Source organism: Pristis pectinata, chromosome 35 (genome assembly GCF_009764475.1).
Source record: "Pristis pectinata isolate sPriPec2 chromosome 35, sPriPec2.1.pri, whole genome shotgun sequence".
Taxonomy (NCBI): Eukaryota; Metazoa; Chordata; class Chondrichthyes; order Rhinopristiformes; family Pristidae; genus Pristis; species Pristis pectinata.
Window position 1 is genome coordinate 3,068,914 of NC_067439.1, and position 15,827 is coordinate 3,084,740.

Sequence of the window (15,827 nt, forward strand, 5' to 3'; positions counted from 1 at the left end):
AGCCATCGCAGTTTCCAGGATTTAGGGCAGGCACGGTAGTGTAGCGGTTAGCATATCAGTATTACAGTGCCAGCGACCTGGGTTCAATTCTGGCCACTGTCTGTAAGGAGTTTGTACGTTCTCCCTGTGTCTGCGTGGGTTTCCTCCGGGTGCTCTGGTTTCCTCCCACATTCCAAAGACATATGGGTTAGGAAGTTGTGGGCATGCTATGTTGGCGCTGGAAGCGTGGTGACACTTGCGGGCTGCCCTCCAGAACACTCTACGCAAAAGATGCATTTCACTGTGTGTTTCAATGTATGTGTGGCTAATAAAGAAATCTTATCTTATTTCTATTTCTATTTTATATTCCCAGTTTGTCCAACCTCTCCTTATAGCTGGTACTCTCTAATCCAGGCAACATCCTGGTGAAACACACACAAAATGCTGGAGGAACTCAGCAGGTCAGGCAGCATCTGTGGAGGGAAATAAACAGTCAACATTTCGGGTCAAGACCCTTTATCAGGAATGCTCTCGATTTCCAATATCTGCAGAATCTCGTGTGTCAACATCCCGGTGAACCTTCTGCACTCTAATTTGTGATGTACTTGTGAAATCAATGAGACCCAACAAGCAGCCTCGCAATTATTTACACATGAGACCATGAACTGCTGTTGCAAACTGAACATCTGTGACCATTTCACCGTGTCGCATTCAGACACACCGTGTGCTTCTGTGGTCACGGCAGGAACACACACCTACATACAGGGAGAACATCACGCTGTGGATTTAAAGGTAAACCACAGGGTCAACTTTGACCATTTGGACAATCAGCTGAACGGATTGACTGACATTTCCTGTGGCCCCATTCCCACCGATTCCAGACCCCAGTTCCATTTATCTGTGGCAGGGGGGCTGTGCAGTGCTAAACTGGGCGTCCGTGTGCGCTCTGGGACTTAGTGTTCAGCCCAAGGGGGTGGTGTGTGTGGAGGAGGACAGGAAAGCCCCACAGTAGCAGTGACCAGATTATTTTCCAGGCTTCCTGCTCCTCCATGACCCACAAAAATAACACAACACTTTTCTTTGTGGACCTAAAATAGAAACTTGCTGCTCTGCTCCCTGCATTGTAACACTTCACAATGACTTCATTGGGTCTAAAGTGCTTTGAGATGTCCTGAGATTGGGAAGGGTGCTACAGAAATGTAAGTTACCCTTCATTTCAAGTTCAAGTTTATTACTGTTATAGGCAGACAGACACTGTATAAATGCCATGAAAATTAGCTTATTGGAATTGGTTTATTATTGTCACATGTACCAAGGTACAGTGAAAAACTTGTCTTGCATACTTTTCATACAGATCAATTCATTACACAGTGCATTGAGGTAGTACAGGGTAAAACGATATCAGAATGCAGAATAAAGTGTTACAGTTACAGAGAAAGTGCAGCGCAGATAAACAGTAAGGTGCGAGGTCATAACGAGGTAGATTGTGAGGTCAAGAGTCCATCTTTTACAACAGCAGCATAGTACTTTACAAGTTGTTACACTACATTACATAATATCATAAGACATAGGAGCAGAATTAGGCCATCCAGCCCGTCGAGTCTGCTTCTCCATTCAATCATGGCTGAATTTCTTTCAACGCCATTCTCCTATCTTCTCCCTGTAATCCTTAACCCCTTTACAAATCAAGTACCCATCAATCTCTGCCTTAAATACACACAATGACTTGGCCTCCACAGCCCTCTGTGGCAATGAATTCCACAGATTCACCGCCCTCGGTCTGAAGAAATTCCTCCTCATCTCAGTTCTAAAGGGACGTCCCTTTATTCTGAGGCTGTGCCCTCGGATCCTGGACTCTCCCACTGATGGAAACGTCCTCTCCACGTCCGCTCTATCCAGGCCTTTCAGTATCCGGTAGGTTTCAATGGGATCCCCTGCATTTCTCCTCTGCTTGTACTCTGGATCGCCGGCTCATATTTGGACGAATGAGACAGCCAGGTGTCAGACCATCAGGATTTCCAAACAATCGGATTCCGGATTATCGGAGTGTTACTGCAGAATCATTGGATCTTTTACATCCACGAGAGGGGCAGAGGGCCCTTCAGCTTAGTGTCAGCTGAGAAAAGGGACAGTGTAGCACCCACTCGCAGAACCATGGCACGGATCATTATGTCCCTTCCTAGTGAACGTAAATGAACCCAGAACCTCATTATGTTGTCAAGTCGAGTTTATTGTCGCGTGCCCAGGTACAGCGAGGTACAGCGCTGAAAAACTTGCCTGCAGCAGCATCACAGGCACGTAGGTACAGACAACACACAGATCTACGGGCTGTTCCCGGGGACACACGCAGAGACGGACATCAAGTGCTGCTGGAAGATTATCAGCTTGGTGAAGGACGTCCTTTGATCTGCCCGAACCCTGTTGGTCTCCCAGCAGAGTGAGATGTCCTTCAGGGAATGCTGCCGACTGCCATAGAGCTGGCTGCAGGAAGACGTGCTGAGGGACGCACTGAAGCTGGGTGCAGCCAATGCTAAGGCTCTGTGGGGAAGGACCACAGTCTGGGCTCCTTCCGCTACCGCACACGGAGGGGCTGAGTCGGTGGGGAAGCCCCTCGAACAATGAAATGGGGATCACCCCCAGGGGAGGACACATGAGAGGCAATGGTGCTATAGTTTAAAACAAAGTGTTGACTACCGAATGCATTGACCATATGACATGAAGAGTGTAAGAAGATTTTGCACTGCTTATTCCTTTGTATATATATTTTTTTATAAATAAAGTTTATTTTCAAAATATAAAAAAGAACATTAATGATACAAGACAGTGAAAAAAAAGACTACATGAAACAAGACATTAGTGCCAAGATGTTAACTCCAACTGATTTTACTTTCTATTCATTTGCTGTTAATCAGCAGTTAATTCATCTTCCCGGGCTCCAAGGAAGATGCAACACACCGCCTCCCATCCCAACTCCCCCTGGGCTAAGACAGGGACACCCAGAAGATCCCAGCTCAGTTGATATTGGTCTTGGTTTATTATTGTCACTTGTACTGAGGTACAGTGAAAAACTTGTCTTTCATATCATTCGTACAGGTCAATTCATTACACAGTGCATTGAGGTAGTACAGGGTAAAAACAATAACAGAATACAGAGTAAAGTGTCACAGCTACAGGGAAGTGCATTGCAGGTAGACAATAAGGCGCAAGGTCACAACAAGGTAGATTGTGAGGTCAAGAGTCCATCTCATTGTTCAATAGTCTTATCACAGTCCATATAATGGGGGCTGATGAAGTTTATGATGTTACATCTAGTTCCTGGAGACCCCAGAGGTCTCATTGTATCATTCTTAGTGAGGTCTGTCCAGTCTCCAGAAAGAGGACGCAGGTGACCCATCCAAGCTGATGCTTTTTTTAAATCCATTCAAGGGATTTGACCTCCACAGGCTGAGTGAGCATTTAATTGCCCATTCCCAGTTGCCCCTGAGAAGGTGGTGGTGAGCTGCCTTCTTGAACCACTGCAGTCGTGGTGTGGATATATTTAAGTCGCGACGGTGTGTGGCTTGGAGGGCAACTTCCAGGCGGTGGTGTTCTCCATGCTTTTGCTGCCCTTATCATCCTAGCTGGTAGGGGTGTGCTGTCTAAGGAGTCTCGGTGAGTTGCTGCAGTGCATCATCTAGATGGTACAAATGTCTGCTACTGTGCATCAGTGGTGGAGTGAGTGAGCGGTGGTGGATGGGGTGTCTATCAAGCGGACTGCTATGTCCTATATGATGTCAAGCTTCTTGAGTGTTGTTGAGGCTGCACTCATCCAGGCAAGTGGAGAGTGTTCCATCACACTCCTGAATTGAGTCTTGTAGATGGTGGACAGGCTTTGGGGAGCTAGGAGGTGAGTCATTCACTGCAGGGTTCCCAGCCCCTGACCTGCTCCTGTAGCTATGTTATGTATAGGGTGACCCCAGTTCAGTTTCTGGTGGGATCAGAGAACTACTGTAAAAGTGTCCTGTGTTGGGACAGGTCATTTCAGCCGGTACCTCAGTGCTTTTGACTGAGAACAACTTAGTTCACTCCAGGCTGGTAACTGAACCCAGAACCTCCTGATGCCCCCTGTAAGGACCTACTCACTGGGTGGGCAATGCTGAGTTTAAATCTGAGTGCAGTCAGGACTTTTTGGATGAGACTGTTTGCTCTTTGAGGTGGATATGAAAGATCACATGGCTGCTATTTTGAGGAACAGGGGAGTCTTTTCTGGTGTCCTGGAGCCAAAATTTATCTCTCAATCAACATCAGGGTGGCACAGTGACACAGCTGGTAGTGCCGCTGCCTCACAGCGCCAGACCTGGGTTCGATCCTGACCTCGGGTGCTGTCTGTGTGGAGTTTGCACATTCTTCCTGTGACCGCGTGGGTTTCCCCCGGGTGCTCCGGTTTCCTCCCACATCCCAAAGACGTGTAGACTGGTAGGTTAAGTGGGCCACTGTAAATTGCCCCCAGTGTGTAGATGGGTGGTGGAATCCAGGGGGAGTTGATGAGAAAGTGGGGAGAATAAGACTTTATTAATGTCAGATCAGTGTAAATGGGTGGTTGATGGTCAGGGCTGACTCTGTAGGCTGAAAGGCCAGTTTCCGGGCTGTATCTCTCTCTCTGACTTTATCACTTAAAACAGCTTATCTGTTCATTATCACATCGCTGTTTATGGGAACTTGCTTTGCACAAATTGTCTCCCTGGTGACTGCTTTCGAACGGTGATTGCATGGCAATAGTGGCTGCTGAGGGATGTCCTGAGGTATTGAAGGAAGCTATAGAAATGCAGTTCCAAGTCTTTATTTTAACCATGCATTGTCAGAAGCGAAGGCTGAGGAAGGTACCAGACCTTGAAGGCCAGAGATGGAATGACTATGATTCAGGAGCAACAAACAATTCTTCTAGCAGATTGTTTGCTGCTCCAGATTCCAGCATCTATAGTCTCATCCGACTATGACTCATAGTTGGGATTGATTTGAATTCAGTGCAGAGGTGTTATATAGGAAACGGGAGAAAAGGAAACTTTGGGGTCTATTGACCATCCAGTGGCCAACCAATGGTTATGAACTTGTGTCAATTGATTGCACTCAGGTATGCAAAATTATTATGGGATGTCCCAATGCACTCGTCGTCCTGGCTATCACTCGATGTCGAGGATGATGGTCTTCGTTCCGTTGATCTATTTATGGGCTCTCAAGTGGCTTACGAGTCCAGCCTTGGCTCTGAAAGTTCTTCCGCATTCAGGACAGGTAGTTCCAGACGGCAGGTCGGGCTTCAGTTGTTTCTGCCTCTCTTTCCATTTTCTTCTCCGTTCCTCTAATTCTGCACATCTGTCGGCTTCGAAAGTTGCCATTCCTTCTCGGATGATGGTCTGCCAGAGTTTCCTGTCCTTGGCATTGGTTTCCCGATTGTTGATGTCGATGTTACGTTTCTTCATGTTGGCTTTTAAGACGTCTTTGAATCTTTTCTGTCCGCCTCTTTTACGTTTGCCTACTTTAAACTGGGAGTAGAAGATTTGTTTCGGCACTAATGCCCCAATGCGCTAATACCTTGCCTGTATATTTAATAATGACTTCTAACCAGTGTTAAGATTTCTGTCTGACACAAAAAGGCAGCAGGATGTGGATCTTGTGAAAGGTGTTCGTTGGGGAGTCTGGCAAAGGCAAGATGAGAACAGGCAAACAAAAGGTGTCAGTTTGTGCCATTAACACCGGGCCAGACCCCGTGGGCCCTTTGCACAGAGAGCTGCTCTCAGCTCAATCAGCTCAGGACAGAGCGAGCAGGACAGGGGTGTGGGGGAGGGGGTGGGGAAGCCAACAGCTAGAGAACATCGCATTGGTCTTTCAGTTACAGCTAAGATCTATGGTTTACAAATGAATCTAACAATGGAACTAACTAATGGTGCTTGTTGAGCCTTTGACAATGAAGAACAAACCAGTACCTCAGTATTTCACGGCCAATATGCATTCAGCAAGGTCCCCACAAACAGCAAGGTGATAATGAGCAGATCATGTGTTAACCTGTAACCATCACCCTGCCCTTGCTGATTTATATTAGTTCCCAGTTAAGTAAAGTGATGCCTTGATTTTTTTTCAAATCCTCACCCTTGTTTCCAAACTCCTTCCTAACTCTGTAATCTCTGCTACTGGACACGGAGGGGCTGAGTCCGTGGGGAAGCCCCTCAAATAATGACACCGTTGTCACAAGTGCAGTGTAAAAAATATTAACACTCAAGGCAGCGGCATCCGTCACTGAGGACCCTCACCACCCGGGACGTGCCCTCTTCTCGTTACTACCATCAGGGAGGAGGTACAGGAGCCTGAAGACCCACACTCAACGATTCAGGAACAGTTTCTTCCCCTGCGCCAGCAGATTTCTAAATGGTCCATGAACCCATGAACACTACCTCGTTATTCCTCTTTTGCACTATTTATTTATCTTTGTAACTTATAGTAATTCTATGTCTTTGCACTGTACTGCTGCCGCAAAACAACAAACTTCACGTGATGTCAGTGATAACTAACCCTGATCTGATTCTGATTGTATTGACCAAATGACACTAAGAATGTAGAGTTTTACACTGGATTCTTTTTGTATGTATATTTTCTGAGGGATAAAGTCTATTTTTGAAAAAAACTCCAAACTCCTCCAGCTCTTTCAGATCCCTGCACTCTGCCAACTCTGCATGGCTTCTGTGTGTTTGCCAGGAGTATGGAAGTGCATAATTCACTCCGGGATTATGCTGCCACGACAGAAAGATACAGAGATTCTGCAAACCCTGTTTGATATTCAACCAGGTGTGGCTTCGTTTTAACAACCAAAGATCCATTTTGAGATAACTAAACTGCTGCTGACAATCTAATTTTTTTTCGCACTGATCCAATCACTTGAATTGTAAAATAATTATGTTGCAATGTGGCATTAAAAATATATTATTAGATAATGTCAGATAATAATAATCGTGATTTGGAGATAATCATGGAACATACAAAATAAAAATGTGTATTTCAGAGGCTCAGCAGAACAGATAATGAGTTTAAAATCCCATCTGGTGGAAATGATTGAAGTCTGAGTGAGTCTAACATCTCGTTTAAAAGCACAAACACTGGAAAGTTGTGCTTGAACACAGAGACAATAGGATGAGGTTAATTGCATGAATATGGACAACTCAGCAGCAAGCACTCACCATTAACTGTGTGGAGCATTGACTAACATTATTAAGAAGGATTTAGTGATTTATCTTAAGCAGCTTATGAATCCTTCATGTAGATATTCGAGTATTTATTTTTTAGCAAAACCCACATAATCTGTAATTCAGAATAGACACAAGAGGATAACATTAGCTCTAAACCAATTATCCAATCGTGTAATCCTGTCAAAAGGCTTCTGGGACCCAAGTTATTTTGCTGGTAATCCAAATTTGCCCCCAGCTGTCTGAGACTGAAGCTGTGCGTTCACAACCTCACGTTGGAGTTGATCTTGGGATGAGCCTCCTCTCAGACTCCCTACTTCTACCTCCACAGCATGGCTGGTGAAAGCCTCATCGCTGCATTAGGTCATGACAACTCCAAAACACACTTGGCCGAGCTCCCTCACTCCACTCCACACGACCCCGAGCTAATCCTGTGGGCCCGACTCTTTCCTTGTTATCTACCTATAAAACCTTTTTGAATTTTCTTTGTTTTTTCTTTGATTTTATGTGAGTCTAAAACTAGAGGGCACAGGTTTAAGGTGAGAGGGGAAAGAACAACCTTTTCCCCCCACACAGAGGGTGGTGGGTATGTGGAATGAGCTGCCAGAGGAGGTGGTAGGGGCGGGTACAATTACAACATTGAAAGGTCATTTGGACAGGTTCATGGATGGGAAAGGTTTAGAGGGAAATGGGCCAAATGTGGGGAATATAGACAACGTGGCCGGCATGGACGAGTTGGGCCGAAGGGCCTCTTTTTGTGCAGTATAACTCTGACTCTGTGAACCGGTATTTTTTTCACCCTCTCTCTGCACCCGTAGAATTGTACAGCACAGGAAGAGGCCCTTCGGCCCATCCATGCTGACCATCAAGTACCCACCTACAGTCATTTACATTTACTGTGGCCTTCTATTCCTTGGTAATTCAAGTGCTTGGAGACATAAGAGACCGCAGATGCTGGAAGTCTGGAGCAACACACAAAGTGCAGGCGGAACTCAGTGGTTCAGACGGCATCTGTGCAGGGGAGTGGACAGACAAGGTTTCGGCTCGAGACCCTTCATCGGGACTGGGTAATTCAAGTGCTCGTCCTGGTAGCTTGTGAATGCCTTGAGAGCGCCTGACTCCACCACCTCCTTAGACAATGTGTCCAGATTCCAACACCGCCCCCGCCCCCCACGTTTGGGTGAAAAAAATTCTTCAGCAGATCTCCTCCAATTCTGGTCCTGATCCAGAATTTAATCCTCCTGTTAGCTCTCTGAAAATAACCTCCCGAAATACGTCTGCCTTGTAGTCCTCAATACGTACACTAAAGGTACTACATAAATGTAAGTGGTTGTTGTTGTATGTGCCTCTATTTGTTTCCTCCGAGCAGCTGCTGTAGCACGGACAGTTGTGGAATGTACAGACAGTCCCCAGGTTACGACAGGGATCCATTCCTGACGACTGTCTGCAAGTTGGAAATGAACCCAGGGAGGCTGTGTACAGACACGTCTCTCTCTGAAGGGTCAGGAGGATGTTACATCCACAATTTGCATTTGTATAGCTCCCCACAGTGAGCATGGAGAAGCAGCAAACAGAAAGGATTGAAAACTGTGGTCGAGGAGCTGAGAATGGGTCCGGTTTGAGGAAGACAAGCATGAGCATTGGCTGCTCTTTCCTCTCCTCATGCCCGATTCCAACACTTGTACACCTAGTTCAAATAACTCTGCGAATGTAAACCTGAGGCTTACACACACACACACACACACACACACACACACACACACACACACACACACACACACACACACACACACACACACACACACACACACACACACACACACACACAACTTTGTTTGCTCTCAGCCTGCAGCCGTCCTGACAGGTCAGTAACCCTGCTCACAGATCTTGGAATCAGGATCAATTTTGTTATCACTGATCACTGACATGTTGTGGAGTTTGTTGTTTTATGGCAGCAGTATTGCGCAAAGGCATAAAATTATGATAAATTACAAAATAAAAAAATAATGCAACAAAAGGAACAATAAGGTAATGTTCATGAACCGTTCAGAAAAGTGATAGCACAGGGGAAGAAGCTGTTCCTGAATCATTGAGTGTGGATCTTCAGGCTCCTGTACCTCCTCCCCGATGGTAGTAATGAGAAGAGGGCATGTCCCGGGTGGTGAGGGTCCTTGGTGATGGATGCCGCCTTCCTGAGGCACCGCCTCTTGAAGATGTCCTCGATGGTGGGGAGGGTTGTGCCCGTGATGGAGCTGGCTGAGTCTACAACCCTCTGCAGCTTCTTCCAATCCTGCACATTGGAGCCTCCATACCAGGCAGTGATGCAACCAGTCAGAATGCTCTCTACTGTGCATCTATAGACATTTGCAAGAGCCCTTGGTGACATAACATGTCATGTCTCCTTAAACTCCTAATGAAGTGGAGCCACTGGCATGCCTCCTTCATGATTGCATCAATGTGTTGGGCCCAGGATAGATCCTCCGAGATGTTGACACCCAGGAACTTGAAGCTGCTCACCCTTTCCACACTGACCCCTCAGTGGGGACTGGTGTGCGTTCTCCCAACTTCCCTTTCCTACAAGAAGACCTTTGCTCAGCCAGACACTGCAAACAGAAAAGTAGCAGCAAGTATTAATCACTGATGCAGCACAGATCGGTCAGTTCCTGCGCTGGCTCTTTGAAAGAACTCACAATTAGTTTCACTCCTCCCTGCTCTGTCAAACCCCTCTTGATCTTGAACTCTGATTAAATCTTAGATTTATAGTGTCAGAGTTATTTAGCACTGAAGTAGGCCCTTTGGACCAACTCATCCATGCTGACCATGTTGCCTACCTAACTAAATTGGTTTATTATTGTCACCTGTACCGAGGTACAGTGAAAAACTTTGTTTTGCATGCCATCCATACAGACGTGTCATCACATCAGTGCATTGAGGTAGTACAAGGGAAAACAATAACAGAATGCAGAGAAAGTGCAGTGCAGGCAGACAATAAGGTGCAAGAGCCATGATGAGGTAAACTGTGAGGTCAAGAGTCCATCTTATCATACTAAGGGACCGTTCAATCGACTTTTCACAGTGGGGTAGAAGTTGTACAGGAACTCTGAGCTAATCCCATTTGCTTGCATTTGGATACTGTGGGGTGGTTCCCTGAGCAAACTGTCCAGACCATCTGGCAGAATGCTTCATTGCAAGAACTCACCAACAAGCACCAAGACCTTGCTTGGCTGGCGGTGAGAGGGGCTCTCCCAGTCAGATCCTTCCTGCATGGTCGGAACATCACTCCCAGCACGCGCTTCCCCCGGGAGACTGCGCTGGGGATGAGACGGTCGCCCACCTCTTTGCAGGCTGTGGGTTTGCGAGGATGGTGTGGTGAAAGATGCAAGGGTCCTTGTCACGTTTCATCCCCAGCAACTGCGTAACAGAGGATTCTCTGATCTACGGGCTTTTCCCGGGGACAAACACACAGACGGACATCAACCGCTGCTGGAAGGTCATCAACTCGGGGAAAGACACCTTTTGGTCTGCCTGAAACTTGTTGGTCTCCTGGCACTGCAAGATGTCCATAGGGGAAAGCTGCCTACTGGCAAATTCCAGGCTGCAGGAGTACGTGCTGAGGGTCGCACTGAAGCTGGGTGCAGCCAACGCAAAGGCTCAGTGAGGAAGGATAACAGTTTAGGGTTCTTCTGCTACAGGAGAGGGTCAGGTGAGAAAGCCCCTTAAAGGTTGTAAATATGGGATTGGGGTTTCACACCAGGGAGCCACACAAGTGTCATCGGTCCTGTGGTTTTTTATAAAAAGTAATACTAATGGTTGATCTGTACACGAATGTAAAGGTTTGCATTGTTTTATTATTGTATATAGTTTGTCTTTTATTATGAATAAAGTTTATTTTGGAATAAAAAAAATTTAATAGCCTCCCGCAAGGTCCATACTGATCCTTATCTATAGCTAGATTAAAACCTAAGGAGTTGTGGTCACTGTTCCCTAACTGCTCTCCCACTGAAAGGTCAGTCACCCGGCCAGGCTCATTACCCAACACCAGGCCCAGTACGGCCCCTCCTCCTGTTGAACTATCTACATATTGATTTAAGAAACCCTCCTGGATGCACCTAACAAATTCTGCCCTGTCTAAACCTCTTACACTAAGGAGGTCCCATTTTATATTCAGGAATTCAAAGTGCCCCACGACAATAGCCTTATTAGTTTTACACCTGCATATGTCTTCCTCAATGTCCCAATGGCTATGGCGGGGGGGAGGGGGTGGGGTCTGTAATGTAATCCCATCAGAGTGATTGCACTTTCCTTATTTTTGAGTTCTACCCATATAGACTCAGTGGACAAGCCCTCCCATTATGTCCAGGTGCTCCGGTTTCCTCCCACATTCCAAAGACGTACAGATAGGTTAATACGGGTTTAAAATGGCGGCACGGACTCGTTGGGCCGGAAGGTCCTGTTACCACGCTGTAAATAAAATTTCTAAAAAGATTTAATTTAATAAATGCCCTCACTCTTAGAACCTGAATGGGAACTGCAGATTGTATCAAGGCTTTTATACATTGATCATTTTTTTCATATAATGATCCAACTCCACTGAATGAATTGGAGCAGATTCTCTCATTCTAGCACCTGAGACTATTGGATTATCCATGGAGTCATAGAGTTATACAGCATGGAAACAGGCCCTTCGGCCCAACTCATCCCTGCTGACCAACCAAGTGGCCTACCTGAGCTGGTCCCATTCACCTGCTTTTGGCCCATATCCCTCTAACCCTCTAAGTGCCATGAAAATTAGCTTTTTGCAGGAGCAGCACAGTACGTTACAAACAGGACAGACATAAGTTCACATGAACTTAAATGATATAAAACATACACGACAAAATAAACATAACGGCATCAGTGTGAGAGAGAGAAGAAACGATAGTGCGAGGCAGTGTTAGGGCTTTTCAGGTCGGTTCAAGAACCTGATGGCAGTGGGGAAGAGCACTGGAAAGAGACCATAAATGTTGTCTCTGCAAAACTCTCCTCTGGAGGGAACAATGAACCAACCGACACCGACATCCTCTCACAGGCCAACATCCCAGCACTGAGGTCCAAATTACTCTTTCATCAAAGGGTGGCAGGCATCCTTGATGATACTGTCAGCCTTCCTGAAGCAACGCATGGTGAAGATGGACTGGATGGGATGAAGTGACGAGCCTGTGACGGACTGCATGTTCTCCAGGTTTCCAGAGCCCTGTCACCTATTGCCAGATCCCCAGACCAACACACACTGACAATATGGAAATCAAGCAAATGAATTCTCCCTGAGGTGGCCCTGCCATGAGCTTTGAGTCTTCCTGACGTATTACCCACAGTTCAATGAGTGCTGGAAACCTGTAGCTCAAATCAGTGACCAGTGGATCTGCTACTGTTGCTTATCAAAGACCTACATTCAAGTGAAAACACTTCAGAGTTATTCCACTGGCTGTGAAGTGAGTTGAGACGTGATGAAGGGTGCTAAATCCTTTAATTGGCATTCATCCAAGCAATGCAAACAAGTTTGTTGTTCTGGTTTATCTTCTGTCCTTGTAACTCTGGTTTACTGACTGTGAAGTTCACTGAACCCTGCTTTAATTCAGTGAAACGTATTTTTTTGCTCCTCCCCGCCGGACAATGCTCAGACCTTGAAGACCAAACAGCAGACTTTCCTGCACCTCTTGGCATTTCTTTGTGTCCCTTACTCTGTCACCATGTATTTAAGTGATACAGGGACAACTTTGCTCCTTCTTTTGCTAAGTACCCTACTTATTGTGTGGTTCTTTAAAAGCAATCAGCCACAGAAAGTTGGGCTTCCCCCAGGTCCTCCTGCTTTGCCAATCTTTGGAAACTTGTTCCAATTGGACATACGCTCTCCACACAAATCCCTCATCAAGGTAAGAACAGCTCCTGTGTTTTGTAACTTGTTGCACAATTCAAAAAATGTCTCGATCATTCTTGGACAGAATTGGTAAATCCATTCATTATTGTCACATATACCGAGGCACAGTGAAAAAAACATCGTTTTGCATGCCATCCATACAGATCATTTCGTTACAACAGTGCATTGAGGTAGTACAAGGGAACACAGTAACAGAATGCAAAATAAGGTGTTACAGTTGCAGAGACAGTACAGCGCAGGTAGACAGTAAGGTGAAGGCCATAATGAGGTGGATTGTGAAAGGAGTCCATTTAATCGTACAAGGGGACAGTTCAATAGAATAGAAACTGTCCTTGAGCCTGGTGGTAGGAGAAGAGAGAATGTCCAGGGTGGGTGGGACCTTTGATTATATATGCATATAAATCTAGAGCACCAGATGAAGAGTCTATGCAAGAGACCATTTCAAAACTTTGTAGGTGTTGCCAAACTTTTAATGGGCAGGAAAGAAATATAATTGCATTTCTATAGCACGGTAGTGTAGCGGTTAGCGTAACGCTTTACAGCGCCAGCGACCCGGGTTCAATTCCGGCTACTGTCTGTAAGGAATTTGTACGTTCTCCACATGTCTGCATGGGTTTCCTCCGGGTGCTCTGGTTTCCTCCCACATTCCAAAGACATAGGGGTTAGGAAGTTGTGGGCATACTATGTTGGTGCCGGAAGCGTGGTGACACTTGCGGGCTGCCCCCAGAACACTCTACGCAAAAAAAGATGCATTTCACTGTGTGTTTCAATGTACACGTGACTAATAAAGATATCTCATATCTCACCTCTTATGTCCCTTTGAGGATGACCCAAAGCACTTCGCAGCCAAGGAAGAACATTTTAAAATATGGTCTCATTTTTTTTAAGGGTGTGAATGTGCTGGATGCAGTTCAGAGGTTTACTTGACATCTGGAAAGGGCAGCTTGCATGATGAACAAAGGATGGACCAGCTTGGCTTGTTTCCCTTGGAGTTTAAAAGAGTGAGGGCAACTTGATTGAAACACAAGATCCCGAGGGGTGTTGACAGGGTGAATGCCGAGAGGATGCTTCCTCTGTTTGGAAAATCTAGAACTAAGGGTCGCTGTTTACAAATCAGGTTTGCCCACTGAAGAGCATTTGAGACAAAAGTTTTTCTCAGAGGGTAATGAACCTTTGGGACTCTCCTCCTCAAAGAGCAGCGGAAGGAAAGGCTTTAAAAAATTTTAAGGCAGAGGGAGATAAGTGAGGGGTGAAGGTTTACCAGGGATGGGCTGAAATGTTGAGTTGAGATTACAATCAGATCTACTCACTGAGTGGTGAAGGAGGCTCAAGACCCAAGTGACCATTTCTTCTATGTTTGTAAGTCCATTTGTCTCGGTTACAGAAAACACGGCAGACAATTTGTACACAGGAGGCCGCACACAGCAACGTGACAATGACCAGATTATTTCAAGTTCAAGTTTGTTGTGATGAGCATACATACAGAGGGTATAAATGCCATGAAGCTTGGATCTTTGCAGCAGCAACACAGTACCTTACAAACAGGACAAATATAAAATAATCAAATTTGTTTTTAACGTTGTTGAATGAGGGCTAAACATTGGGATGCATGTTACTGGGGACATGATTTGCATTCAGCTGGGAGCATTCTGGTCTTTGGTTTAATGTTTCTCCCGTAGCTGAGCATTCTCTCAGTACTACACTGGATAGGCTGCCTACAAACTTTATATAATCCTCTAGTAAACACAGAAAGTGCTCTGATAAAGGGTTGCGGAGCTGAAGTGTTAACTGTCTTACTCTCTACGGTTGCTGCCTGACCTGCTGAGTGTTTCTGCCACTTTCTGTTTTTATTTCAAATTTCAAGCACCTGCAATGTTTTGATTTAGATTTAATTGAATAATCTCCTTAACCAACATTCAAAATATTCATTTTCAGTGTCAGGTTTACAGAATAGTGTTCGGAACAGAAGGCAGTTTTAATCCTTTAGTGTAGGACTGCTGGAGATATTGAGGTTACTGGGCTCTCACTACCCTATCCGAGATTAGTCATTCCATCATGTGTCGGAGTCCGTACAGTTCAGTAACACAGATTATAGTTATTCACTAAGCACCTACAGATCGGTGCTTTGTCAAAACATTATGAGCTGTTGACACGGTGACCACTTTCAACAAAATTTCTTCATCTGAAACTAAATGTAAACATGTTTTTGGTAAAATGATCTTTCAACTTTAGTTGCAAATGAGCCTGGATTGATGGAATTAAATACTCTATCTGCTCATTGTGAGTGTCCTAATAGAAATCTGAAGAGGTAACCTCATCTACTTCTGAGACAATAATGCATCGTTACATTTGTAGAGAAACTTTAGGAGAAAGTCTCAAGGCTTTTAATACCCTGTAGGAGTCCTTCCCAGCGCTGCCATCAGCCAATCAAGACAGCTGTACTCACCAGCCACAGCTGTTTGTAACAGACCAGCATAGAGGAAAACAGGATGACCATGCATGCACTTTGTACTTGAGCCAAACTTAGTCCCAGCGTCAGACCAGGAGCGGCTCCATCGAGCGATAAACAGCTGAATAGAGTGAGACCATAACTGGATGCACACTGTCACTCTCTCCCAGAGCACACAGGGTTAGTGAATGGCGTAATTTTGATTGTAACTATCCCCCACTGGCTACATTTTGCCGGATAAAAAATACTCTTGGGGAAAAACTAGAGGCAG

At 45.5% G+C, this 15,827-nt stretch overlaps 1 protein-coding gene across 1 annotated transcript in view; it reads left to right on the forward strand.

Moving 5' to 3' along the window:
* Window positions 1-12,824: 12,824 nt before the first annotated feature.
* LOC127586235 (uncharacterized) overlaps window positions 12,825-15,827 on the forward strand; it is a 38,935-nt gene continuing 35,932 nt past the window's right edge. Inside the window, exon 1 of the mRNA XM_052044037.1 lies at window positions 12,825-13,102. Within this exon, the coding sequence (XP_051899997.1) occupies window positions 12,920-13,102 (183 nt within the window). The 5' untranslated portion in view covers window positions 12,825-12,919. The remainder of the gene's footprint in view (window positions 13,103-15,827) is intronic.